We start from the raw sequence: 27028 nt of genomic DNA, 5'->3' as shown, positions 1-27028 counted from the left end.
CCTGCAAGACTTGCTGTGATAAATGGAACCATGAATTCTGCTGAAGGAGAATGTCCGGCCATCTGTTGGTGACCTCAAGCTGAAACCAACTTGGGTTCTGCAGCAGGACAATGATCCAAAACACACCAGCAAGTCCACCTCTGAATGGCTGAAGACTTTGGAGTGGCTTAGTCAAAGTCCTGACCTGAATCCTATTGAGATGCTGTGGCATGGCCTTAAAAATGCGCTTCATGCTGGAAAACCCTCCAATGTGGCTGAATGACAACAATTCTGCAAAGATGAGTGGGCCAAAATTCCTCCCCAGCGCTGTAAGAGACTCATTGCAAGTTATCACAAACGCTTGATTGCAGTTGTTGCTGCCAAGGGTGGCCCTACCAGTTATTAAGTGTAGGGGGTAATCACTTTTTCACACAGGGCCATGTAGCTTTGGATTTTTTTTTCTCCCTTAACAAAAAGTTGCATTTAAAATCTGCATTTTGTGTTCAGTTGTGTTGTCATGGACTAATATCGAAATTAGTTTGATTATCTGAAAATGTAAGTGTGACAAACATGCAAAAAAATGCCCCCCAACAAGAATTCACAACTTGTACCATGTATTCATATAAACACAAAGCATGTACATTGTCATACAATAAAGACTAATAAGGCCTTGTTTCATTCCCACAAATAACAGCATACCAAGCTCTTTATTTGATTCATATAAATAGTATATTTCTCGGATTGCCCAGACATGAAAGAACAGCATAAAAACTTGATTGTTCAATGATTGGTTGAATAAGAGGAATACAAACAGTATTGTAGAGCATTCAATGACAAACATACTGAGCAGCTTTCTTTAAGGTAGTGTAGCCTCATAACAGAGACAAAGATGAGAAAGGATAACAAGTGTGTGTGTGTGTTACCAGCTGAGCAAACTTTTGCAATATGTCCTTCTGCCCTACCCAAACCACCCAAAATCCACACTGAATGCTTATGAGCTGGTCACCATGACAACAAGCCAGCCTCTTACTCAAAGAGGGGGTCATGCGTTTGTGTTGCCAGGTGATGTGCGGTTTAAGCGTGTGTTAGATCAGGTTCAAATGAACTCAAAGTGGCCAGAAACGTTTGGCATTACTCATTCATTATCATTATTATTATTATTATTATGACTTTACAGACGATGTGGAACATGTCATAACACTATCGGGTGTTTACTGTGATGCATTTTAGACACAGGACTTGTAAAGAGGACACAGGTGTGCATCACATCAGGGAACCACGGCAGTGAGTAAACGTGCATAATACTGCAGGCCGCCAAACTGAATTCAGCCGTAATTAGCGCCCGAGCACCAGTGATAGCGGGGTGAAGGCCAGTTTGAAACTGCTATGTTTATTATTATTCTCCTGATTTAAATGCATTTTTGAGGGCCTTACCATGCATAAAAACTCACCAAAATCTGCAAGGGCATCAGGTCCGGTGAAAATTTTGACTTTACAGGGGTCCCAAACACAAGTTCCCAAAACTCACTCAATAGCGGCCCTTTAAAATAATAATAATAAAAAAAAGCCCGTGCCACCAGTTTCATGGAGCGTCACGGAATTTGGTGGTGATGTCAATCATGACAGGACGCACAAAAAAGTCTCAAGAACCCATGTTCCCAAACAAACAGGAAGTCGGCCATTTTGGTCCGCAATGGCGATTTTTGGGCAAAAACCACAGGTTGCATTTTGACAAACTAGTCTTAAGGACTTTAACCAAATGTGCCCAAATGAAAATCGGCGGACACTAGACAGATGGGCGATGTAAAATTACGAAGCATTTGAGGCTTGTCCGTGAGATGTGGGCGGGGCATGGTGACAAACTTTGGTGCTCTGATTTGAACGTTGCTTTGAACCACCGTAAAGGTTAATAACTTGGCTCCACAAGGTCAGATCATCATCATCATTGGTACAGTCCCTAAGTTAATTGCCTCAATTGTCCACCCCCTGACTGTGTGTATACAGCGACTCAGATGGCGCCCCCTACTGGATAAATTTTATGCATGTTAAAATGCTGCCCGAGATGCCTGGATTTCTTTCGAATTCGGGATACTGCGTCAAGTCCTGCGTCCGCGTGAGCACCAACTCGCATGACCACCAAGTTGTGTGGCGGTGCGAGGGCCCGTTCAACGCTGCTGGCAGCTTTAATTAATGTTGTTCGGTTGTCCCACTTCCTGTCATTTGTTGACAAACTACACAAAAGGTTACTTTTCCTTCAAGCAGATGCTTATCCATTTGTCCCTCCATTGCCATTTCACCAAAAACGCTTGCTTAAGAGAACCCAAAGTTACCTCTAATAGAGAGCAAATATTCTTAGACAGCGGATCCCGCACATTAGCATTCGCAAATTTGACAATTTTTCTTTTTTTCCCTCCAAAAATAGCCAGCAGAAACCATCTCATTCATTCTAAATTGGTAACAATTTATAAATATGGGACGCAAAAGTTTGTTTGGCTATGTTAGCGCTAGCTTTTGCGCTCAATGTGGCCTCAAAACGTGCAGCGGGGTGAACACAAGTTAACGTACGACGGTGAGTCGTTAGTGGAATCGCAACAAGCAACTGTGGCTCGGAGAAACTCCTTTGATGCTGACGCTAGCCTGACGACCAGGCTAAAGGCTACACCGTGGATCCGATTCCATCTGTTCATTGATTATCTTACATTATCATTGATTAGTGGTGAGAAGCTATCCATTTTAAACTTTAAATGAGTTTAATAAGCATGTGAGGCATATTTAGGGCTTAAACCTGGATTGTGTCATGACCGAACAACGGCAATTGAAAAGAGAAGGGGTGGGGTCTGGAGCTGAAGGTAATAATGACAACAGTTCCTTTTATTGCAAATGTTGATCCAACATCACGCCAGCAGGAGGGTCTGGAGGGGGAGAAGCGAGCTGTGTGCCAAAAGGAGACATTTTTATGGGTGTATCAATTACCCGTGTATTTTCACCATTTGCTGGTGACCCCCGTGAAAAGCGGGGATCTGCTGCGGGGGGAGGAGTGTTCCATCAAAACCTTATCAGGTCAGCCTGCACCAGGACGCTTTGCTCTGTCATGTGACCAAAAACTCTTAGTGTTGTTAATGTAAATCAGGGGTGTCCATACTTTTTCCAGAGAGGGACAAACGGTGAAAAATGAAAGGATGCAACTTTGCCACTTTGATATTTTACAAAGTAACACATGTAGATATGCTAAGACGTGATATATATTTAATCTAAGCTTTGTGATATGAGTGAAAACATTTTTCCCCACATTTTTGCAGTTGTTGCTTTAAATATTCCCAATATTTCAACTTTCTTCTTAAATAATCTCCACAAATTTTCTTCTCGTAAGATTATGACTTTACTCCCATAATATTATAACTTTTTCCCCAACCTAAATCTCCAAACATGACAACTTTATTTGGTTTTCTTTGTTTCTCACAATATTACAAACTGCAACTTTTTTTCCCTCGTTAGAATACGACTTTTTTTCCCCGAATATTTTGACTTTATTCTTGCAAAGTTACAGCTGTTTTTTCCCATTTCTGCTATTTTTTTGTAAACTTGTAAAACTGTAACAATGACTTTATTCCCATATTTTATTCTCGTAACATTATAACTTTTTCTGCAAGTAGTAAATTATCCAAAAGGTATGACTTTATTTGTTGTTTTGTTTGTTTTTCATCATAATATAATTTATACAATCTTTTTTCTTTAATATTTCAACTTTATGGTACTAAAATGATGTTATTTTTCCTCATAATATGGAGACTTGTTTTTCCTCGTCCGAATACAAATTTTTTTCTCCTAGTTTTTGACTTTATTCTTGTAAAATGAGAACTGTTTTTTTCCATTTCTGCTTGGTTTTCCTTTTTAATTTTCCCATTATTTCAACTTTCTTCTTGTAAATTTTCTTCTTGTAATTATGACTTTATTCCCCTAATATTTTGACATTATTCTCGTAACGTTGTAACCTTTTCTGCAATTAATTAATTAATTAATTAATTATCCAAAAATTATGACTTGATTCATTGATTTGTTAGTTTCTTTAAAAAATGTCTTATTTCTTCCATATTTCAACTTTACGCTACTAAAATGGTGCTATTTGTCCTCATAATATTACGACGTTATTCTTGTAAAACTACCACTTTTTCTCGTTAGATTGCACCTTTTTTTCTTAATATTTGATATTTATAATATCTGATTTTTCCGTTTTTGCTGTTTTTTTTTGTTTGTTTGTTTGTTTTTCTGGTTAAATTATATTTTTAGAATGTGCTGCGGGCCAATAAAAATACAGCTGCCCCCCGCAAATGGCCCCCGGGCCGCACTTTGGACACCCCTGATGTAACTCAACGACAGGAGTGTGAATGAATCTTTTTTTTTCTAATAGACAGCGTTATGGATTTAGCTGTCAGAGTTGGAGGAAAAGCCAAATGGGACAGTGTGTAACTGGGAGTCATTTGTGATCGCACGTGAAGGAGTTAGTGTGAAGAAAGTGGAGGTGAAGGAGGCGATGAAGAACCACGAACACACTCGCCCCCCTTTGAAACCCCAAAGGCGACTTTGCGCCTGATCTGTTCGTCTCCTTGGTGACATGAGCACTAATCCCTCATTATGGGATATAGGCTGTGATTCTTCCCCCCCCCCCATATCACAGCACTCCAAATGAAGCAGATTACTATAATCTAGAAACATTGGAGCAGACAGATTAAGATCCTGACCCACACAAAATACGAAATGCATGCAATCGTAACAGAAGAGCGGCTGTGTGAAAGGGACTAGCGGGAAGTCGGCTGCGAGGGCCGACGTATTCCGCACGTCACACCAGATGCTGGCGTGGACGCGGTCACGTGATCTGATAGCGGAACCCTGTGTGACCTCAGACAGCTTTATAGCGACGTTCCGCTTGGCTGAGAAAAAACATTTTGGACATTTTGCAGGACATCTTATTGGTCACGAACACCAGAATGCCTTTCTCTTAGCATATAACATGACTGTCGCTTGTGAAAGATATCACTGAATAGACGGCATCATGCATTTACGAGCAGAGTCGTGCTAAAGGACTTAAGAGTGGAGTGCTGAAGTGTTTGTGTGTGTGTGTGTGTGTGTGTGTGTGTGTAGGAGAGAGAAGAGATGATAAGAGTACTCCAGCCAATGCGTCGCTTCCCTCGCCTGTTCTTATCCAGCGCGTTTCCTTTTCAGTGACTCCAACTGATGAATCAAAGAGACACACACATTATCAACCCTCTCAGTGCATGTGTGCACAACAAGCCTCACCTCAGCCTCCACCATCTTCAACCTGCTCAGAGCATCCTTGGCAGCATCCTGGAAGGAAAGGACGGAGGGAGGCTTTAAAAAGAGACACATACTGACACACACCATCTAGCGATGTCCCGATCCACAGTTTTTGGCTTCCGATCCGACCCAAAGGGTGTGCATGCATTTATATGATATACTTCTTTAAATCAGTTTTTAATTTGATCTCGACAAACGTTTGACAATAGTATCGTTTATGTGTGATGATGATGATATCCCGTTATGGCAAAGTATACGGTGGAAAGGAAACACTTAGTTCTCGGGCCAAAAAAGCTGCTAGCAGCTTTACGCAGTGTTCGGGAGACTGCAACCTAGATGCCGAATAGTGGCATCCGCCCGTTTGTGTCCATCGTGAGACCTCACCCTAGATGCGGGAAATATGGTACAGTAAGTAAGAGGTAGCCAAAGCCTGCGTTCACCCTGTTGCCTTGACTTGAGAACTTCTTCACAGAGTCAGCGAGTCCTTGGGTGAAGCGCCGCAACACATTTTCATACTCTGCACACGGAGAAGACAGGGCTGTGTTACATTAAATGTGTCATGTTATTTTGACAGGAATAGGACGTTTATGGCTTACCTGTTAGCAGAGCAGGAGAGGCTCCCTCAAGCTGCGCCTTTTGCCACTGCAGCCTGTGTGTGACCTCTTTGTACTGATGCAGCACATCACCGGGGGGGTCTCGTCTGCTCTTTTTGTATTCTGCAAGCTGAGAGAAATGCAAGCAGTGACTGAAGAGCCCTTGAGGACATGAAATGCACCATGTTACGTCGGTGTAGTCAAAGCAGCAAGAGGCGGGATATAACGCTAGCGGTAACCTAGAATGTCGATGCCCTCCATGCAGCTGGAGGAACACGCTGCATCGTCCCTTTCTTTAAAAACAAAAAGAAGTTTGAGTTAAAATTCCCACTTTAGTTGTGTCCCTGGGTTTTCACTCAGTCCTGTTACCCTAACACATTACCCCCTCTGAAATATGTGGAATATTCAAGTCACATGGTCCACAGGAACTTGCATCATTCAGATCCTCTGTAGATCCGTGTAGTCCATGATATTGGGGACATTAAACACTCAGCACAGTCCTGTTACTTATTTTGGATGTTATTTATTTTTATAATACAGGTATTTTTTCTTGAATACCTGTCATCATACATCAACTTCTTTCAACGCGTATTCTGAATGCCTTATATTTGTATTGTAGTTCATTTAGCCATTTTTATGCTTGAAAAAGCTTAACTCATTCAATCCCAGGCATTTTTCAAAAGACAACCCCTTCAGTATCGGCCATTTTAGACAATTTTGACTGGTCTTTTAAGGCACACAGAATATGGTGTTCCATGGCTATATAAACATGGAACCTTCCAAAAGAAAGATTAGACTCCCAACTTTCGTCAGAAATTTTTTTTTTTGTTTCTACCATTTTCTGCAGTAGAACATAGGTAAGTTTCAGGAAAATATCAGTTCCCAACTAGAAAAGGGAGAAAACCTGATTTTTTTTAAAAGATACATTTCAAGCTTTCACTTTGACACAAATAGGTTTTGCTTTCGTGACAGCTGACACATCTAAACAACTATACCAACATGAACAATACAAAAAGGGGTCATTTTACATCAAAATAACAATTTCTTTACAAATATAACACCATGAACTATTTACAATTTTCACATTCAGAACTATGTGTGTGCACGCGTTAAAATTTCCCTACAATGCTTAACCTTCTGCATACACTCCACCACGCTCTCCCACGTCCTCCTTCCTGTCATGTGTGATTTGTCCTAACATGCTCCTTTCCGAGGTCTTATCAAATGCACTTCTGCCACCTTGTGGCCGTTTTTATGGCTTAGAAGTGCTCTGAAGCAAAATGCATTAGTGGAGCGTTGCATCATCACCTCGTTTTGCCTCTCGCCCAAAAAAACTTAAAAGACGTATAAATACGTTGTTGCGATTGGGCGTTGGGGATCATAAAAATGTATAAACAAAGTACGTCTTTGGTATGGAATGAGTTAATTTAGGCAACGAATATGTGGAATTTGCTTAACTGTGCAGATCTCTTGACTAATAATAGGCCACATTCCACCACCAAACAGCGATGATTTATTAGTGAATATATTTTGAAAAACTGTGATAGCATGAACCTGTGAGGGATTAATGTATGATGAGATTCAGAGGTGAAAATAAAAGACAAAAATTGAAGTTTATTTTGAGAGATTTACAACAAGCAAATGGCACACAAACATACCTTTCTCTCTAAGCGCTCTTTGTCAAAGTTGAGGAGGCTGAAGCTGTGCAGTTTGTACTGAGGAGGGGAGTTGTTGGGGTGACTGCTCCTGCTGCTCGCTTCATGTTTGGCTTTGAACCGAGGAGATGGAGCCTGATTCACACAAGCACAAAGTGTCTTCATGTTAGGTTTTGTATTAATAAAATTGCACAATTTACTTGCTGACATTTATGTCGAAATTGTCAGGAGAGCTCAGAGGCTCAGTGATGAGCACTCAAGAGGGTGGTGACTGGCAGGTCACTTACTCACCCGTTCTTGTTTTCTCTCTGGAGGTGAGAGTGGGGTGACGGGTTCAAGGACCAGCCACTTCTCGGTCACTGGCCGGAGATCCACCCCGGATGTCGGTTCCCTGAGCTTCACCCTCACATCCAGCTTTCCACCTGTGGCTTTACGTCCGTCCATCACCTGAGAGGCACACAAGTAAATATGATATGAATATTTGACAAATCACGTACACCCTCAGACAAAAGCTGGCTCACCCCAAAGACAAAATCATGAGAAGCAAATTCATCCATGTTGTTGATGCAGTGCAGTGCAGTGTAGTGAGGCGTGCAATGACCTCTGTATTGGAGAGACCAAGCAACCCTTATAAAAACGCGATCCAAAGCAGTGTATGTCAAGCTAGAAAGGCCCTCTCGAAACAGAGGAGGTTTCCGCTATCACCTATCGTCTGCTTACAACAAGGGTGTCATATACAGTATATACGTTGCTAAAAAAAATTAGAGGAACACTTCGAAAACACATCAGATCTAAACTGGGGGAAAATTATCTTGAATATCTTTCCTGATAATAAGTGGGTGATGTATTAGTAACAAAATGATGCCACATAACTTGATAGAAATGAAAATGATCACCCTATAGAGGGGGGAAATCAAAGACACCCCAAAAATGAAAGTGAAAAAATGATGCAGCAGACAGGTCCATTTGGCTAAAATGTCATTGTAGCAACTCAAAATGATTCTCAGTAGTTTGTGTAGCCCCCACATGCTTGTACGCATGCCTGACAACGTTGGGGCATGCTCCTAATGAGATCATTTTTCCCCCAGTTTAGATCTGTGTTTTCAAAGTGTTCCTCTAATTTTTTTGAGCAGTATATATACTGTATATAACAAATTTATTATGATAATTTATAACTTTTTCCCCCAACCTAATTTTCCATGACATACAACTTTATGTTGTCATGTTTGTTTTTTATTAGTGTTACAACTTCAAAAATAGCGTATACTTTCTTTAATATTTCAACTCTATGCTCCTAAAATTACACTATCTTTCCTCTTAATATGACAAATTTATTCTCGTAAAATTGCAACTTCGTTTCTTGTTAGAATATGACTTTTTCTCTTAATATTTTGACTTTATTCGCATAAAATTACAGCTGTTTTTTAAATTGTATTTCTGCTTTTACTTTTTAATGTTCCAACTATTTAAACTTTCTTCTGTAAATTTTCTTCCTGTAATTCTGACTTCATTACCATAATATTTTGTAGGGATGACCCGGATGCTCGTTTTAAACGAGTATCCGTTACGGATAATGCATTTTTGCCGAGTACAAGCATGAAACAAGTACAGCTCGTCATTATCCGTAATGTTGAGGAAGGAAAATCCTCATTGGGTAACTGATTATGTATTCACTCTTCACGTTCTGTGACTGGCCAGTCGCACCCCTCCTGAGGCGGACTCCCTACAGCCAAAGAGAGGTGTACGCGGTGCATTTGACAAGACAGAGTTGAAAACGGCTTGTGTCGCGTTGGTCACTGCCTCCACTCCGGACGGGTTTATTTTTTAGGTTTGCCTCAGCTCAGCTCGTACCTAAACTTACTTGGTAAACTTGTTTTGTGACGTACGCGGTGCATTTGGCAAGACAGAGGTGTAAACGGCTTGTCTTGCGTCGGCCACTGTCGGTGTTTTTTGTTTTATTTCCATCTGCTTGCTTGTAAATTTGGCTGGTGATATAAAGTAAGTTGGAAAACTCGTCGTGAACAAGGCTGACTGATTATTTCCCTGTTTACCATCACTGGATGTTTGCATAAATCACCAACTTCATGCAGATACCGAGTACAGATACGTACAGGGATAATTTAGATGGGTGAACAGATACAGATTGTGGTATTTAATAATATTAATATTTTTGACTTATTCTTATATCATATACATTTTTTTCACAACCTAATTTTCCAAAAATAACATAGTTTTTTGTTTTTCATAATACTACTTTTTAAATGTTATGTCTTTTGTTTCATATTTCAACCTTATGCCACTAAAGTGACATTATTTTTCCTCATAATATTTATTATTATTCTCGCAAAATTATGACTTTACAACTTTTTTCTCTTCATATTTTGACTTTACGATTGTATACTGCTGATATTCCCATTTTTGCTGTTGTTATTTGTCTTGAGTTTTCTTGTGAAATTACATTTTCAGAACAGCAAAGGACCCTCGGGCCACACTTTAACACCAAAGATTGTCTTATTCCACAGGAACAGTGGTCACTAACGAGCTGTTTCGCAGACCAGGCAGACGAACAACCTGTTGTCATGCAGGACTCTCGGGCTACAAAAACAATAACCCAGGGGACACACCCACTAAGGACACCCCACACTTAAAACAGGTGAAATGTCTCCAAGAAATAAGTTGCCTTTGCGGATCACCTCAATAATCTCTCTGATGTCACAGTGGTTTTCTAGGCCCTCCAGCTTCAGTTGAGCTGTGCCCAAAACCTTGTCTGTTTTGAAGAGGCCCCTGTAAACACAAACACACACGAGTGCATCTCATTGACATCATGCGGAGAATCCAGGTGTCAATATCAAAGCCGTTCTATTTGGTACCCCTTGTGGATGACTTCAAATTTGATGCCTTTGGACTGGATGACTCGCTTAAATCCTCGATGCGCTCTGTTGATGTTGAGTTTGAACTGCTCTTTAAACTCCGGACTGCTGGTGCTTTTGACCGTGTTGGTTTTGTCCCTCTGTGCTTCCTCCTGCACAAACATACAGAGGAAATGGGTCAATCACGTCCCGAAATGGACCGTCTCTCTGTGTGACAGAAACGTACCGCGCTGGGAAAAGGAAACTCAAATTTGACGCTGGCGTCCAGGTCATTGGGTGAGACCCCAGAGGGAGCTGGCAAGTTGATGCCTCTGATGATGTACAGCAGCATTTCATTGGCAGCCACATTGGGGTAGTTCCTACACATGCAGACAGGTGGCATCAGCACAGCACCACTGATAAATGACTCATTTGGCTTGAAAATCTGTCACAGTGAGTCACTTGTCAATCAAACACTGGTATAATAGCACAACCATGAATGTGGGTACACTGTTAATACATTTGATAATGATGATGGCATACAAAACACGACATATAATACGGGAAGTGAAAATATTCAACATGAACTTAAGAGGTTGTTGGCAGGGACTCTCATTAACAGGTGAGTTATAAAAACTAAAAAAAAAAATTAAAAAAAAAGTAAAATGCCTGAAATAGCGTACTGCATGTCCTAAACAAGCTGTCACAACAATGGGACTTTCGAAATAAACAATAATGTATAGTCGTGGCCAAAAGCCTTGGAAATGACTTAAATTTTTCATTTTCCTGCTTGTTATATTCAGTACATAAAAGACAGCAAAAATCTAAGTCACTCAAAAAACGTTTGGACTGTAAACACAACTGTAAAATTGCACTGCAAAAAAATAAAAACAAAAATAATTAATTTGAAAAAAAATTGCAATATATATATATATATATATATATATATATATATATATATATATATTTAAATGTATTTCACATTTGTTTCGCGGAAATGTTGCAGCTTCACTCCATCACATTTAATAAATAAATTAATAAATAAGTCATCACTGTTTCCTGGTTGAATACAGCCTGTTAAAAAAAATGCATATTTAAGCAAATTTTACATGTCTATATTGTGTCTTATGTGTCTTATTTTCTCTTACTATGTCTAATATATTGGCTAATACAGGAACCAATTAACCATGACAATCAAGGGATTACTGCAGGTTGTTGTTTCCGCAGAAACCACATCTCATTCACCCCAAGTCGGGACTCATTTATAAATATGTGATAGTACAGTACAGCATACATGTACGACGCCTGTTTCACCGGTCATCTCTTATTATCAAAACAACAATGGCAATTGACGAGAGACGGGCAGCATTCTGGAGCTGAATCTGATCTAGTATTTACAAATTAATCAAGACAGAGCAGCATAATCCAAAGGGTCAAAAAAAAAAAAAACACCTCAAAAATAGACATTTTTACGTGCATCTCAATGATTTGCATTTATTTGCTATTCGCAGGTGGTCTTAAAAAGATCAAGGATCAACTGTACTGCGCCACTGAACAGTCTATGTTGGGATCACCTCATCAAAATTCTTTTTGACATGAAATAACATCCCGTTAGTCACCTTTACAATCGTATTAACCAATATAGTACATATTAGAGAAATAAGACAGAAATTAGACAGAATATCGACCAGGGGCGTCAAACTCGTTTTCACCGTGGGCCAAATGGCAGTTATGGTTGCCCTCAGAGGACCACCTGTCTGAAACAATATAAACGTGTAATGGCCTTATGATATTATTACACATTTCATTATTTACTTCCATTATTTATTTACTCACTTACATTAAAATGAGAAGTCAAGGTGCCAAGCAGAAATTTGAGCAATGGGAGAGTTAGTTGTTCTTTTTTTTTTTTTTTTTTACTTCCTGTTCTGTACAGTACTTGTGGTGGTAATTACTGACACCTAGTGACCAGTGTAGAATACTACATAGCATCGCAACATCTTTGGTGAATGCATCTTCTGGGTGCCTTACATTTAGATTTTACTTCATTTAGCCATTTTGATGCATGAAAATGCTTCATTTAGGCAAAAAACGTATTCAACCACAAAACATGATTAATTAACGCATTTGTGAAAAAAAAAAAACGTAGAGCGAAGACGCAAAATTTGAAGCTCATAGTGGAGAGGGGTTACTATACGCCAGGGGTCACCAACGTGGTGCCCGCGGGCACCCGATAGCCCCCCCACGACCATGAGGTGCCCGCAAGCCTGCTTTTCATTCAGGTTTTCAGTTAATAATGTGAGAACACTAGAAAGAAAAGTATTCTGAAACATAAAATGTGAGTTGTGGAGACCAGCATTTTGTGAATGTTTTGGTAAAACAAGCATATTTGATCTGTTTGGGTTAAAATAAGGTATGAAAATCATTTCTACAAAAATGAGCAGCTCGTGGCCATTTTCATTTTCTAAAAGTAGCTCTCGCAAGAAAAAACGTTGGTGGCCCCAGCTATACGCTGTATAGTACGTATGTATACAGTGTATAATATGTCAGTGGTTAAGAACTGAAATGTCTGCAAGGAGTTTGGTGCTGACTTTGCGACACTGAAGGTCTTCTCCTCTGTGCGGCACTTGGGAACTGGATGGCCCTTGGCGTGGGCATTCTTCAGTATCTCGATGTTTTTGAAAGATTCTTCCATGAGCTTCTCACACCTGGGGGAAAAAAACCCAACAAAGACTGGTAAGACCGGTAATATAAACAACATTTGCACAATAGCCTGCTCATGTAAGAAGCATGCGCATTCCTATGAATCTAGTCTATGAAAAGAAAGGTAAACATGTACACCGACTGCCAATCAAAAGTCACGAATGACATGAATTATTGCTAAATTACAGAAAGGTAATGTTATGTTGTTTGCCATGAAATGTTTGGTTTATCCATGAGCAAGTATTTTATGATACATAGAGTGGTGTGAAAAGGTGATTTGCCCCCCCGTTAAAACATAACACAACATAACTGAGATTGGTTGATATCTATCAGTGTGGTAAAGGTTATAAAGCCATTTCTAAAGCTTTGGGACTCCACCAAACCACAGTGAGAGCCATTTTTCACAAATGGCCAAAAGTAAAAGTAACGCCGCATTTTAGAAAAAAAAAAAAATCATACCAACAGTAAAATATGGTGGTGGTAGTGTGATGTTCTGGGGCTGTTTTGCTGCTTCAGGACCTGGAAGACTTGCTGTGATAAATGGAAGAATGAATTCTGCTGTCTACCAAAATCTTTTTGGAAGGTGTGTGTCTCATTACATCTGGCCGCATTTCAGAAAAATAACATCATACCAAAAGTAAAATATGGTGGTGGTGGTAGTGGGATGGTCTGGGGCTGTTTTGCTGCTTCAGGACCTGGAAGACTTGCTGTGCTCTCTGTGACTTCAAGCTGAAACCAACTTGGGTTCTGCAGCAGGACAATGATCACACCAGCAAGTCCACTTCTGAATGGCTGAAGACTTTGGAGTGGCTTAGTCAAAGTCCTGACCTGAATCCTATTGAGATGCTGTGGCATGACCTTAAAAAGGCACTTCATGCTGAAAACCCTCCAATGTGGCTGAATGACAACAATTCTGCAGAGATGAGTGGGACAAAATTCCTCCCCAGCACTGTAAGAGACTCATTGCAAGTTATCACAAACGCTTGATTGCAGTTGTTGCTGCTAAGGGTGGCCCAACCAGTTATTAGGTTTAAGGGGCAATCACTTTTTCACACAGGGCCATGTAGCTTTGGATTTTTTTTCTCCCTCAATAATAAAAAGTTTCATTGAAAAACTGCATTTTGTGTTCAGTTGTGTTGTCATTGACTAATATTTACATTTATTTGATTATCTGAAACATTTAAGTGTAACAAACATGCATAAAATAAATAAAAAAATCAGGAAGGGGGCAAACACTTTTTCACACCACTGCATATTGGAAAATATTACCAAACAAGTGCAGGTGATTTTGACGTATTGTGTTGCATATGTATTCCACTATGTTGTAGATGGAATGTCAATCACAGCCAATCACAGGACACACACATACAAACAACCATTTACCACAAAACCTATTTGACCACTGAATTGAAGATTATGCGACATATAGAGTTTTTTTTAAAAAAACATTGACACGTTTTGTTCGTGTCTTGTTCTTTTCTTTTGTATTGTGCATTTTATTTTGTTGGTGTTTTCTTTCTGTTCCCTCCATATTTTTCTTTGCATTAGTTCGGTGTGACATTATTGTTGCGTTGCCACACACCTCCTTCCCCGCCATTGTTCACCTTAACTAAGTATTTCCACACTTTTTTTTGTCTTCTCTATCCAGTGCTTCTTTAGCTGCTGCGCTGGGGTGAGCTCGCGCCTCCCCCTCCCAACCCTCTCAAGTAGCGTGATGTACGCTTTCAACAAATTCCAACCTTGCGTGGCAGCGACGCGGACCCTAATGTCTGTAATTGGTCTGCTTTTAGTATCATTACAGTAATCCCTCAGGACTTTGCACTTCAAATTTTGCAGCTTCACTCTATTGCGGTTTTTCAAAAATTAATTAATACATAATTGCTGCTTAATGGATAAATACAGTGTAGTATTAGTAAGAAAAATATCCATATTTAACTATTTATGTATTTTAGTTTTTGCCTAAATTAAGCATTTTCAAGCATAAAAATGACTAAAGTAAAATACAAATATCAGGCGTTCTAAAGACACATTACAAGTAAAAGACGATGAAATGATAGTAGTATTCTACACTAGTCACTAGGTGTCAGTAATTTTACCGTAATGTTGGGTGAGACACACAAGCACCAGACTTGATCACCAGAACAATGGGCTTTTATTGCAGGTTTGAGTGATCTCACAACACGCACAATAATCCCTAACACGAGCTACTATTGCGGCCGTAACCCACGGCAAGCTAAAACTCAATGCTGAACCCCCAATGTCACTTCCTGTCGGCCCCTCCTTTCAGCTCCCTTGGCACCAGAACACATTTACAGCAACACACACACAAGTACGAGTCTCATTTACGTCTTAAATGGCGTATTTTCTCTTATTTTGTCTACTATATTGGGTAATACCAGTGTAAGGGACTATAGGAGTGATATTTCGTAAGGGAGTGTTAGAATAGTGTTAAAATCTGCATTTAGAAGATCATAAACAGGTTCTCTATGCTCTACCTATAAACATATCCCATTTATACATAACGAATACTACTTAGCGGAAAGTCATTTCTCGCCGTCGGGTCTGGAACCAATTAACCGCGATAAACGAGGGATTGCTGTATTGCGGAAACAGATTCAAATGAGATTATGCGGGTGTACTCTACCATGCAGACAGTTTTTTTATGTTGTGGCGATGTAATCACAATAAAAACACATCAAAAATGTTTCACTTCCATCCTGCAAATGCTGAAACACGGAAAAGCTATGATGTAAGTATACTGTAGGTGTGTAATAATATAATAATACCTATCTAAGGACATATTCTTACTTGAGAGCCTCTGCAACGTTGCCCATGTTTGTGAACTGCTGAGAGTAGCTCACACATTTCTGGAGATCAAGTTGGGGTGAGAAACAGGGACAGTCATTTATAGTTGCGTACAGTACGTATGTCAAAATGCCTGAAAAGTTGCTCTGATGGGGTAAAAAAACAAACAAACAAACAAACAAACAAAAAAACATATTGAGTATATCAACCTCATGCTGCTTCCGCAAAAGATCCATGAGGCCATGGTACTGCTCACTGGTGCGAGGAGAAAGTGGAGATGTCCGGGAACGAGCCAACGAGCAGTCCTCCTCACTGACTGGACTGTTGGGAATCTGAGCACAAAACGTTAGGGAAAATAATTAAAAAATTTAAGATGCAGAACTCTTTTGAAAACATTTAGTATTTACCCGTACAACATGCATTGTCTATCTTCTACTACAAGTCATGAATACTAGAAACCGTGACAGTGGACAAAAGGCAAACGAACCAGGGCCCAGGAATAATATTCTTTTAATAATGAGATATTGGCTCTGAGGCAGAGAAATCTGTGAGTTGTAGGAAACAAAACATGAGCTCAAATGGAAAAAAAGTCACGTGGGATATGTCCTGGAGTTACACACAACATAATAAGTCCATCTCGCTCTCTCGCCATCGCCGTCGCTCACTAACACACACAGTGAATTTGGTTATACCTCATACCTTCCGCTACTCTTGTGACAAACTCATTTGCAAGTATTGTGACACACACCAAAGGGGCTCTATCAGTGACAGGCATGGTGAAAAATACAAAAAAATTGAATAATGAAGACATAAAATGAATTACAGTGGCACCTTGGTTAACGTCATTAATCCGTTCCAGAAGGTCCGATTCAAACCAAAACGGACTCTAACCAAAAAAATCTTCACATAGAAAACAATGTAAATCCAATTCTTTCATTCCAGACACCCAAAAATGTTAACACAAAACACATTTTATAGACAATAATTATAGTTTTACATGCATAAAATTACAAATGGCAAATGCATGGACAACTGAACATTTAAAGGAAAAGTGCCTTTTTTTTTTTTTTTTTAACTTTGCCCACCATCCACAATCCTTATGTAAGACATGAACACGTCTGCCTCACCAGCCATGAACCTCATGGCATGTCACAGTGCTCTGTATTATAGAGTGTTTCATTAGTTGTAAATATAACAATAACACAATATAATAATATAAATACAATAACAGTTTGTTTCGTAGCATTCTTTTTTCAACTAAAATTATTGCTACTGTAAGAATGTATTGGTTTTCATATGACCTAACAATGCGCCAAACAAACTGGTCTGTTTGCCCGCGTGTCATTTTGCGGAATGGAGAGTCCAAACAATGCATCCACACGTTGCTGACTCAGTCTCTGTTAAGAATCGATAGTGGTTCTTTTAGAGTTTGGTTTATTTGTTCATAGAACACACATATGGCAATGAACAACTCCGTATCGGTCTCCTACCTTCCTCCTATAAAGCACTGAACAGCCTGCACTGATGAGGCTTTCGAGCGCATTGAATATTTCTGAGCGTCAGACAAAAATGTGCTTTTTTTTTTTTTATTGAGCACGACTGCAAAATAAGCCACTAAGCCAAAGAAACCTACAAGTGCCAGATTTTTGATAAACAAGAAGAGAAACACTACAATAAAAAATAAAAAAAACTCATAGTACAGCAGGAAGGTAACATCTGTTACAATTGGATTGTAATGTAAAGGTTCCTACTTAACACAGGTTGCAGGGGGAACAGTTTAAAGGAGACGCATAATAACAGATAGTGAGGCGGCCCAGCGCGTGTAATGATTGTACCTGGTGATGAAGTTTACAATAAAGTTCAAGTGAACACGTATACAGCTCTAACCGCCCACTTTTTAATGTCAATTTTGTGCCGAACTACAATGAAACAAAATGTGCCCGCATCCACTCATCACCGTGTTCTCCAACAAGTCTTCAATGAAAGGTAAAAGTCAAGTTAAATATTCATTTATCCATTTAACTCATTCAAGTTATAACTCTTTATAAACCCGAACGCCCAATCCCAACAACGTATTGATACGTCTTTTACTTTTTTTTGCGAGAGAAGCTAAAAGAGGTGATGATGCAACTCCCCACTAATGGATTTGCCTTCAGAGCAATTTTAAGCCATAAAAACGGCCACGAGGTGGCAGAAGTGCGTTCGATAAGAGCTTGGCAGAAATCATGTGGACGTAAGAATCACATAGTTCAGTTCCAAATGTGAAAATTGTAAATAGTTCAGGATGTTATATTTGTAAATAAATTGTTATTTTGATGTAAAACACCCCCTTTTTTGTGGTGTTTATGTTGTGGTGTAGTTGTTTAGATATTTGAGCTGTCACGAACGCAAAAAAATATTTGTGTCAAAGTGAAAGCTATGCATGAAATGTATCTTTTCACAAAAAGCTGGTTTTCACCCTTTTTTTTTTTTTTTTGTCGGGAACTGATATTTTCCTGAAACTCACCTACCCGGACTACTGAAGCACGGAAAATGGTAGAAACAAACATTTTTTTCCTGACAGACGGGAGTCTAATGTATGTAAATCCAGGTTTATACAGCCATAGAACACAATATTTTGTATGCCTTGAAGGATTAGTCAAAACCCCGTCTAAAGGGGTTGTCTTTTGAAAAATGGCTGGGACTGAATGAGTTAATATGTACAGTAATCTCTCGTTCCAGACCCGACCGTAATAAGTGAATTTACGCAAGGTAGAATTCCTTATTTATAAATCAAATATTTACATAGTGTAGAAAACCTGTTTACGACCTTCTACATACCGTTTTCAACAATAACCAACTTTACACTCATATATAGTAGACGTAATCTGAGGAAAAACTCGTGCTTGTGTGTGTTGGAATGTGTGTCTTCAGGACGGGTGGGCAGGAAGTGACGTTGGCGTTGAGTTTTAGCTTACCATAACATTAGCCTGTGTTATGATTATGATTATTATTAGTATGTTATTATTGTGCCTGTTGCAAGATAATTAAGACCTGCAATAAAAGCCTGTTGGTCAGGTCTGGTGCATAACTAGTGACACCTAGTGACCAACGTAGAATACTACATTTCATCAACATCTTGATGCCTTCAAGTGAAACTGTATTTGTATCTGAGTTCTTCTAGCCATTTTTATAGTTGAAAATGTTTAATTCAGGCCAATAATATGTGAAATTTGCGAATTAATTTTGGAAAAAAATGCGATAAGGGGTGCGATGTCCTAAAGGCGACATGGTGAGGAACGACTATTTCACATTGTTTTCTGCATGTAAAAGTATAATCATTCTCTGTTAAAACTGTTTTTTGTTCATATTTTGGGTGTCGGGAATGAATTACTTGGATTGGCATTATCTTTTATGAGAAAAATGGATGGTTTTTTGAACTTTTGGAATGACTGAATAACCACTTCACTCCACCATTCCACTGTACTAATATGAGTAGCAAATATTTTACAACCTTGGTAATATCAACAGGAAGGCCAGACTTGGCGGCATCAATCATGGGGTCGAATCCTTTCGCGTGCCTGAGGTGCTGCGTCGCTGCCGTCATGTCCTAAAAGATATGATCAATAGTTCTTTTTTAAATTTTTTTTTTAAAGGCTGCTTTTATAGAAGTTTATAGAAAAACAAAGTCATGGTTTTAAAACGACCAAAGAAAAACTCTTCTAATGACCTTCATCTGCTTGGAGCGCAGTGCTGCACGCATAAAAGCCTGTCGCCGTAGCAACAGGAAGTCCACTTGCTGTTGGGCTAAAGGATGATTAGGAAAAGAATAAGTGGAAGTCTTGTGTAGCACGGTTGGAGTTACACTCTCAACACACCTCTGGGTCCTAGTTTTAGTGTTGTGGAGCTGCCTGGAGTTGGAGATTTGGCTTTCTGGGCAGGCGGGTGCGCTGAGGGCTAAAGAGAATAGTTCATTAGGATCACTACATGACAACAATAACTTTACATTGGATAATAATACATAACAAATAATCACATCAACATATACCCCTGTGACGAGTAAGAATCAATAGGATTCAAACAGAATACACTGTAGCACTCGCAAGAATATAAAGGCAATCTAATCAAAATACCTGTATATTAGGGCTGGGCTATATGGACCAAAACTCATATCGATATACTTTATATATCCCAATTTTTTTTTCTACTGAGTGCGTTTAGACAAATTCGAAGTCAACTTTACGTGCAATGTTGCTTCATTAAAATGAAAAAATAAAATAAAAATAGCCGCTAAAATAAAACAGTCCATTCCTTTTGAAATAAATATAGAAAAAGTCAAATATAATCAATCTTTATAACAAACCTTTAGCTATGCTCAAATCCTCATACCTGAAGCACAAAAGAACAAAATAAGTAATAAAGTGCCCCCGTTTAAGAGGAAACTTTTAAGAATATACTCAAATATACTCTACTTTGAACAGTATTATTTTTGTTAGAAAGCAGAACATTGTAGGAGAGACAAAAAAAGAGATTAAAAAAAACGTTATTACATTTACAACTACAAATAAACTTGATTCTTAGTTGTGTTAATTTAAAAATTGCCCATCGAAATAAAATAAATGTAATATTTGATCTTGGCTAGCACCTCTCAAAGTCTTGACAGCATAATAATTACATTTGGACTCTTATTCAGCCTCCACCTTACATCTTGGTGTTTGGACTACTTGTTTATTTATCACAAATCGTTCTTCCATCACACGTTCTGACACACTGACCGAATGAGGCTTGAGTGTAATGAGTAGTCATTTAATGAAGATTGAGAAATATTTACGTTTTAGATCCCGCTCTGTAAAAAAGGTTGAGATCGACCCCTGTGGCAGTGCGCCTCGAGGGAGCCGACGGCTGCAAATGATGGCGGCAATACAGATAAGACCAAAGAGATGATCATTGACCCAAGAACAAGGGAAAAGGAGCCGCATAAACCCCTGTTTATTGATGAGACTGAGGTGGAGAGGGTGAAAACCTTCAAGTTCCTTGGCACACACATCAGCGAGGACCTCACCTGGTCTCACAACACCCAACAAATTATGAAGAAGTCCCAAAGGAGACTGTACTTCCTGAGAAGACTGAGGAAATTTGGCATGTCCACCACAATCCTGAGTTGCTTCTACAGATGCACTATCGAAAGTGTCCTTACCGCCTCCATCACTGTTTGGTACGGTAACTGTACAACACGTGATAGGAAGGCACTCCAGCGGGTAATCAAGACCTCACAGAACATTGTTGGGGCAGCCCTCCCCTCACTGCAAGACATTTATAAATCTAGAGTCCTACGCAGAACACACAACCTCATCAAGGACAGCACACATCCACAACACTCATTATTCACACTCCTACCGTCAGGCAGACGCTACAGGAGTTTGAAGTCCAGGACCACAAGGCTGGCAAACAGCTTTTACCCACAGGCCATCAGGCTTCTCAACGAAGCACTCACACACGCCACACAAGCACACACTCATAGCACTTTTATTTATTTATTTATTGTATTATTTATTTGTATTAATGTCTCCTGTTTTTGTTGCTTAATTTATTGGTATATATGTTTATGTGTTTATGTTTCTTATGTTCTTATTCTTTCTTGTGTTTTCTTTCTTTTCTTGGGCGAATGAACAGAATAAGATTTTCATTGCATGGTATAACTGCTGTTTTACCATGCACATGACAATAAAACTCTCTTGAATCTTGTGACTGTTTTGGGGGCGGCGTGGACGTCGCAGGAAAACCCGCTGCTGGTCAGCGACAACGCACAAACTGCACAACAATACTACTTTCACTTTGAAGTCCCCAAATACCAGAAAAAAGTCCAACAACGCCAGAAAAAGTATCTAGATTTGCCGCCAAGAGCTTATGCTCCGACCCTCCTCTCTCCTCCTCCTTTATGCACGGAGGGGGGTCAAGCAGGAGCCCCGCCCGGACCGCTGACACACACAGCAGGGTGAAGCGTGAGACAAGACCGTGTCAAGATACAAGAGAAGAGCGCAAATGCAGTCTATGTCGATACGAACGACATGTTTGTTTTTGATATTGTGCTTAAAAGAAATATCAATATTTTTAAAATATCATGATATCGCCCACCTACTATATATCATTTTGCAGTTCATTCATTTGATTTTTTTTTTACTTTGGCAGATTCTCTTGGACCGTCCTCTTCTTCTGCATCTGGATCCTGATTGGCAATTTTCATAGCTGTTTCCAGGACACCCATGAAGTTCTGCTGCTCACTCTCTGAGCCCTGTAATGGTGGGCACCCTACATACAGTAACACAGACATGATTTCTATGCAATGACAAACCATTGGTAAATGTATGCAATCACAAACATACCTGGTGGTACGGGCAGATCGGACAAACTGACAGGTCGTCCAGCCTTGTGCGCTTTAATGGAATCCTGGTATTGCTGGTGAAAGAAGGGCTGATGAGTGTCACTGCTGTGATATACAGCATGTACTCTATACAGCAGATCTCCGCTATTTGCAGGGGTGGCGTTTCCAGGCCACCCGCCAGTGGTGAAAAACAAGTCATTTATACGCCTATAAAAACATCTATTTTTGACACACGGGCCGCTCCTCCACGTCCAAACCCTCCTGCTAGCTTGACGTTGACATTCTCCTCTGATTTCAGGTGAACATTTGCAAAAAAAGTGACTTTTGCAATTACCAGATAAGACTCAGCTCCAGAACCCTCCCCTTCTCTCTTCAACTACCATTGTTCACTTGCAACACAATCCAGGTTTAAGCCCTAAATATGACACTCACACACTTATTTACTTGTTTAACACATTTTTAAGTATAAAATATCAAGCTAGTCACCACTAATGAATGATAATGTAAGACCAACAATAGAATAGATGGAACTGGGAGTCATGGTGTAGTGCAAGAGCTTCGAGCACTTCTAGCAGGCTTCTGGGAAAGCGTTTCTGCAAGCCGCGTCTACATAATCCACAGTGCCTATTGTAATTCCACTAATGATTCAATTTCATACAGCATATTAACTTGTGCTCACCTCTCTGCAAGTTTTGAGGCCGGATTGCAACAAAGCTGACACGGGACCGCCATCTTGGTCCATTACACGCATGCCACATTGTATACAATATATGAGCATTTATGAATTATTACCAACCTAGGGTGAATGAGATGTGTATTTTTTTTTTTTTTTTGGGGGGGGGGGGGGGGGGGGGTGGCGGGGGATTAATTGTCTATTTTCAGAGAGGAAAAAATTTAAAAATGTACAGACTAATTTTTTTTGCCCAAAAATGCCCAAATATATGGGTTTGCGAACACTGAATATGTGAGGAACCAATGTATACCATATAGCCATTAGGAGTGCAATGGTACAGGTAACCGTTCTCATCTCTACTGAACAATGGCAGCACTCAGCTTTCATTGTATGCAGTCATTTTTTTTCCCTTTATGAAGGTGAAGTGTTCAAAAATAGGGGCCTCCTGGCCCTGACGACGGAGCCGAAGCTGAGGAGACCTGCATGGTCCGAGTCGCCTCCGTGTATCACAGACACAGATGAGCAGGGCCCACCTATCCTCTCCAATATATACTCTGTCGCCCAATGCCTCGCCTTTTCGTCCGCTTTTAAGCAGACTGTCCCTCCCTTGAAATATGCACTGTGTGGAAAAGTGGACATTACATCGAGGGGAGGGCGTTTCACCAGCCTAGACAGGCATGCGCACAAACACACACACACACACATACAGTATACACATACAGTGCAAAATGTAGTGAAAAACCGTGGTCCATAGCGGTGGATTGTCCTGTGCAGGGCGGACCAAATGGTAAGTTTGTATGTCTTATTTGGCAAATACCTTTACAATGCGCTGATGCATGCGGGCTTTACGGTCTTCTCCTTTGCTCTTAGCCGTCTCCGCTGCTGACTTGTATATGTCCAGCCTCTGCTGCAAGGCTTCTGCCACACTACTGGGAGCACGAACGTCTGTGCAAGGAGCACACACACATTGAAAACGTCAGCCTCGCCACAGAATGCCAACCAGTCGGAACAAGAGAGGTTAGTACCAGCAGGTGGCAACTGGGTGTGTCCAGCAGGAGCAGCAGGAGGTGCTGCTTTAGAGGAATGAGGTACATTGGTCTCTGCTACTACATCTCCTGCAAATGAACAGGCAACATAGGTGAAGATATAAATGAAACCAAAACTGTAGTATGAACATCTAACGAACATGTAACAACATTGAACATGTGAAAAAAAATCAACACTGTGAGGACGACATAGGGCGCGAATGCTGTGGTGGATAGGTAAATGACAAAAAGACAATCTCAGGTAACAAGTCACGCTCACCAGGGGGTGGAGGGAGCAAGCTGAGGTCTACTGGTTCACCTTTGTCTATGGCCTCCAACAACGAGTCCAGGTTCTGCATTAACATCATCTTCATCAGCTTGTGCTAAAACAAAGTAAGATGTATTCTATCACACGTTTAGTTACCTTGGCAGTGACGTACTGTTGTTTGGCCAGGTCAATGTCGCCACTCTGCTTGGCTTGTATGGCAGCCACTTTGAACTCCCTCTGTCGGGATAACACGGCCTGTTTAAGCTCTATAGGAAAGGAAAAAAACATCAACATTAGTCCTGGCTGTGCGCCTTGTGTTGAACGGATCGTGTTTTACTTGATGAATAAGATTAGGGAGAATTATGTGACGGATCACCAGAGTGTCGTGTGCTGGGTTGCTGAGGTGCGAGGGGAGAGATAGCAGGAGTTCCTGGAGTGACGGCAGTAGCCTGGTTCTGGTGTGGAGCTAGATGGCGTGGCTTAGCGTTCGGAGCTGTTGGCGCTGCCTCGCGTGTAGGTTTTTGATTGGATGGAGGGGAGGGCATTAAGACAGGCTCTGGGACCTGTCGCTCCTTGATGGATTCAGGCTCTGCAGCACTGAGTTGTCCGCCTGCAGCAACAGGAGGTGGCATCTCGTCCTCATTGACCGGCTTACCTTTCCTTACCGATGTAAGCATGGACTGCAGCGTCTAAGGGTGGAAACGACTGGACACGTAAGCATACTTGATGTCTTCAACACAGGAGAGTAGGATTTTTGAGATGGAGTATGCAAAACCTTAAATCCACGCTCATATCTTCGGACTTTGCTTGTCTCGCCGGCTGCAGTGGCATTGGATATGGCGGCCTTATACATTTCCATACGCTCTAACAAGCGGGACTCCGGACCAGTTGCACTGCTGGAGTTGACGGGAGGACTAGAATGGGATGTGACTCTTGCTTTGGGAACAGTAGGGGTACCAGCCTGTGAGGTGTGAGCAGAGCGGCTTTCTTCTTCATCCTCCAAAACTTCATTCAATTCTGCCTGTGAACAAAGACATTCCAGTTTGGAGACTTCAAGGAGTATCATGTTCAACAAGTAAACATCCCAATCGCTTGTCCTCAATGAGCTGGAGCCTATCCCAGCTGACTTTGGGTGAGAGTTGGGGTACACTCTGGACTGGTCGCTAGTAATACACATATGGAAACAAGCATTCACATTCACATTCACATTCAGACTTATGGGCCGTTCAAACAAATGGTCCTCACTAGGTGGCCAGCAGGCCACATTTGGCCCACCAAAGCTTTTCATTTGGCCCGCCAAATGTTAGCCAAATAATGTATTCAGTCTAGCTAGAGAAACATTCGTTCATGCAGTACTTCAACCGCTCTGCAGGAGGCAACAGCAAGGCGTATGTGTCACAATGAAGAGGCAGCGACAGGCACGAGCACCACTTTTATTTACACATCAAATGCCTTATTTTCTCATGGTTTTGGGATGTGGGAGGAAGAGTACCAGGACAAAACCCACGCACACTAGCAGAAAATATGCAAACTCCAGACAGAAATCCGAGCGACGTGTGAAACCTCGAACTTCTGACCATGAATTGCGGCCCCAACCAATAACTTATTGATTAAAAATGTGTTCAAATCATAGTCAACTTTTCTGTATTTTGTATGTAATGTAATGTATTGTACTTGCTCTGCACACATTATTGTACAATCCTTGTTTATAGATATTAGTAAGTAGGTGTTTTACCAGCAGATCTTCATCATCATCCAGATCCCCGTCTTCTACGTCCTCCTCATCCAGGTCTTTCATACAAAGAGCTGCCATCCGCTCAATTTCAGCCATAGCGACAGGAGCTAGACACATTTAAAGCATATGTATCGTAAGCCACAGGTAAACTTTCATTTCAACAATCTCGTGATCTCTATTCTCACCTTTATTTTCACGTTTTTTCCTTTGCAGTCCTCCTCCTCCTCCTCCTCCAACCAGATTCAGAAGCTCTGCCTCAAGATCTTCATCGTTGCCGTCATCATCCATCCCCTCTTCCGGGGTGAGATCAAGGAGCAGCCCCATCTGAGACAAGGTTTCACGGGTGGAAGCACAGACACATGCTGAGGAATGGACACCCCTTGTATACCTTTTATCACAACTGAGGCGAGTTACCTGTTTGGCGCGGGCAGCCCCTTGACCCCGGTGAGGTGCAGGGTTCCGGCTGCGACTCATGGACTGATACCTCTAAGAAAAGTGGCTTTTTATAAATTCATCTGCCAAAGACAACACATTATGACTGTGTTCACTTTCATTACTTCACTTAAGAGTACTCAAATAGCAGCCATTTTGTAACGTAAAACGTGTGCGTAGTTGTATACTATTTGCTGTTGTATTGATTTTGGCTAAATGCTATCGCCAGTCATTACACTTTTATGTTTGTGGTAGCTAATGCGTTTGGAAGTTGACTATTTACCTTGTCAATTTGACGCACTCTGGTGTCCACAATAACAGCTCCTCTGGGCACTTCTTCGTGTTGGAATTTGTTATGAGATAAATGTGGAAAAAAAACACAGTAAAGCTGGTTTAACGTTCACACGCACTTGTAGCTGTCAAAACAAGAACGGTAAGCAGTGGAATGACTTCCTACATTAGGTCTCCGGGGCAACACGCAACCTGCTTTACGGCAGGACGCAATACGCCCCTGACTGACGTAAAACAATTAATTCGTCTTCTAGCGTATGTCCAGGCTCAGACGTAAGTCAAGTTTAATTAGGTAAATTGACATAAAAATGAATATGCCGATATACGCAAATATATAGGATTACAG

General features: G+C 40.6%; 1 protein-coding gene across 3 annotated transcripts; it reads right to left on the bottom strand.

Moving 5' to 3' along the window:
• Positions 1-404: 404 nt before the first annotated feature.
• Positions 405-26873, bottom strand: cc2d1a (coiled-coil and C2 domain containing 1A). 3 transcript variants are annotated; one of them, XM_054779578.1, is made up of 27 exons: positions 26675-26873; positions 26374-26474; positions 26145-26283; positions 25960-26066; positions 25000-25245; positions 24601-24913; positions 24381-24490; positions 24237-24309; positions 23957-24046; positions 23749-23876; positions 22260-22332; positions 22058-22185; positions 19755-19833; positions 19607-19683; positions 19391-19486; positions 16107-16229; positions 15901-15959; positions 12981-13097; positions 10637-10769; positions 10411-10562; positions 10234-10324; positions 7832-7987; positions 7544-7675; positions 5889-6015; positions 5733-5809; positions 5275-5322; positions 405-5208 (listed from the first exon to the last, which is right to left on the bottom strand). In XM_054779578.1, exons 2-27 carry the CDS (start codon positions 26431-26433, stop codon positions 5176-5178), a joined length of 2967 nt encoding a protein of 988 aa, XP_054635553.1. In that variant the 5' UTR covers positions 26434-26474; positions 26675-26873; the 3' UTR covers positions 405-5175. The 3 variants fall into 3 exon arrangements, with proteins under 3 accessions (XP_054635553.1, XP_054635554.1, XP_054635552.1); XM_054779577.1 differs by having other exon boundaries at positions 406-5208; positions 26374-26445; XM_054779579.1 differs by lacking the exon at positions 5733-5809 and having other exon boundaries at positions 26374-26445.
• Positions 26874-27028: the final 155 nt, after the last annotated feature.

This window comes from Dunckerocampus dactyliophorus, chromosome 6 (assembly GCF_027744805.1).
Source record: "Dunckerocampus dactyliophorus isolate RoL2022-P2 chromosome 6, RoL_Ddac_1.1, whole genome shotgun sequence".
Taxonomy (NCBI): Eukaryota; Metazoa; Chordata; class Actinopteri; order Syngnathiformes; family Syngnathidae; genus Dunckerocampus; species Dunckerocampus dactyliophorus.
Note: the sequence above shows the minus strand (reverse complement) of the source record. Positions and strands in the feature narration are given on the sequence as shown.

What these genes read in the sequence shown, in the direction of transcription:
- cc2d1a (XM_054779578.1), bottom strand. Translation starts at nt 26,433, where the DNA reads ATGAGTCGCAGCCGGAACCCTGCACCTCACCGGGGTCAAGGGGCTGCC. An exon ending in GGGCTGCCCGCGCCAAACAG is followed by an intron (nt 26,284 to 26,373) that starts GTAACTCGCCTC and finishes ACCTTGTCTCAG; the next exon opens with ATGGGGCTGCTCCTTGATCT. An exon ending in CACCCAGTTGCCACCTGCTG is followed by an intron (nt 23,877 to 23,956) that starts GTACTAACCTCT and finishes CTCCTTGCACAG; the next exon opens with ACGTTCGTGCTCCCAGTAGT.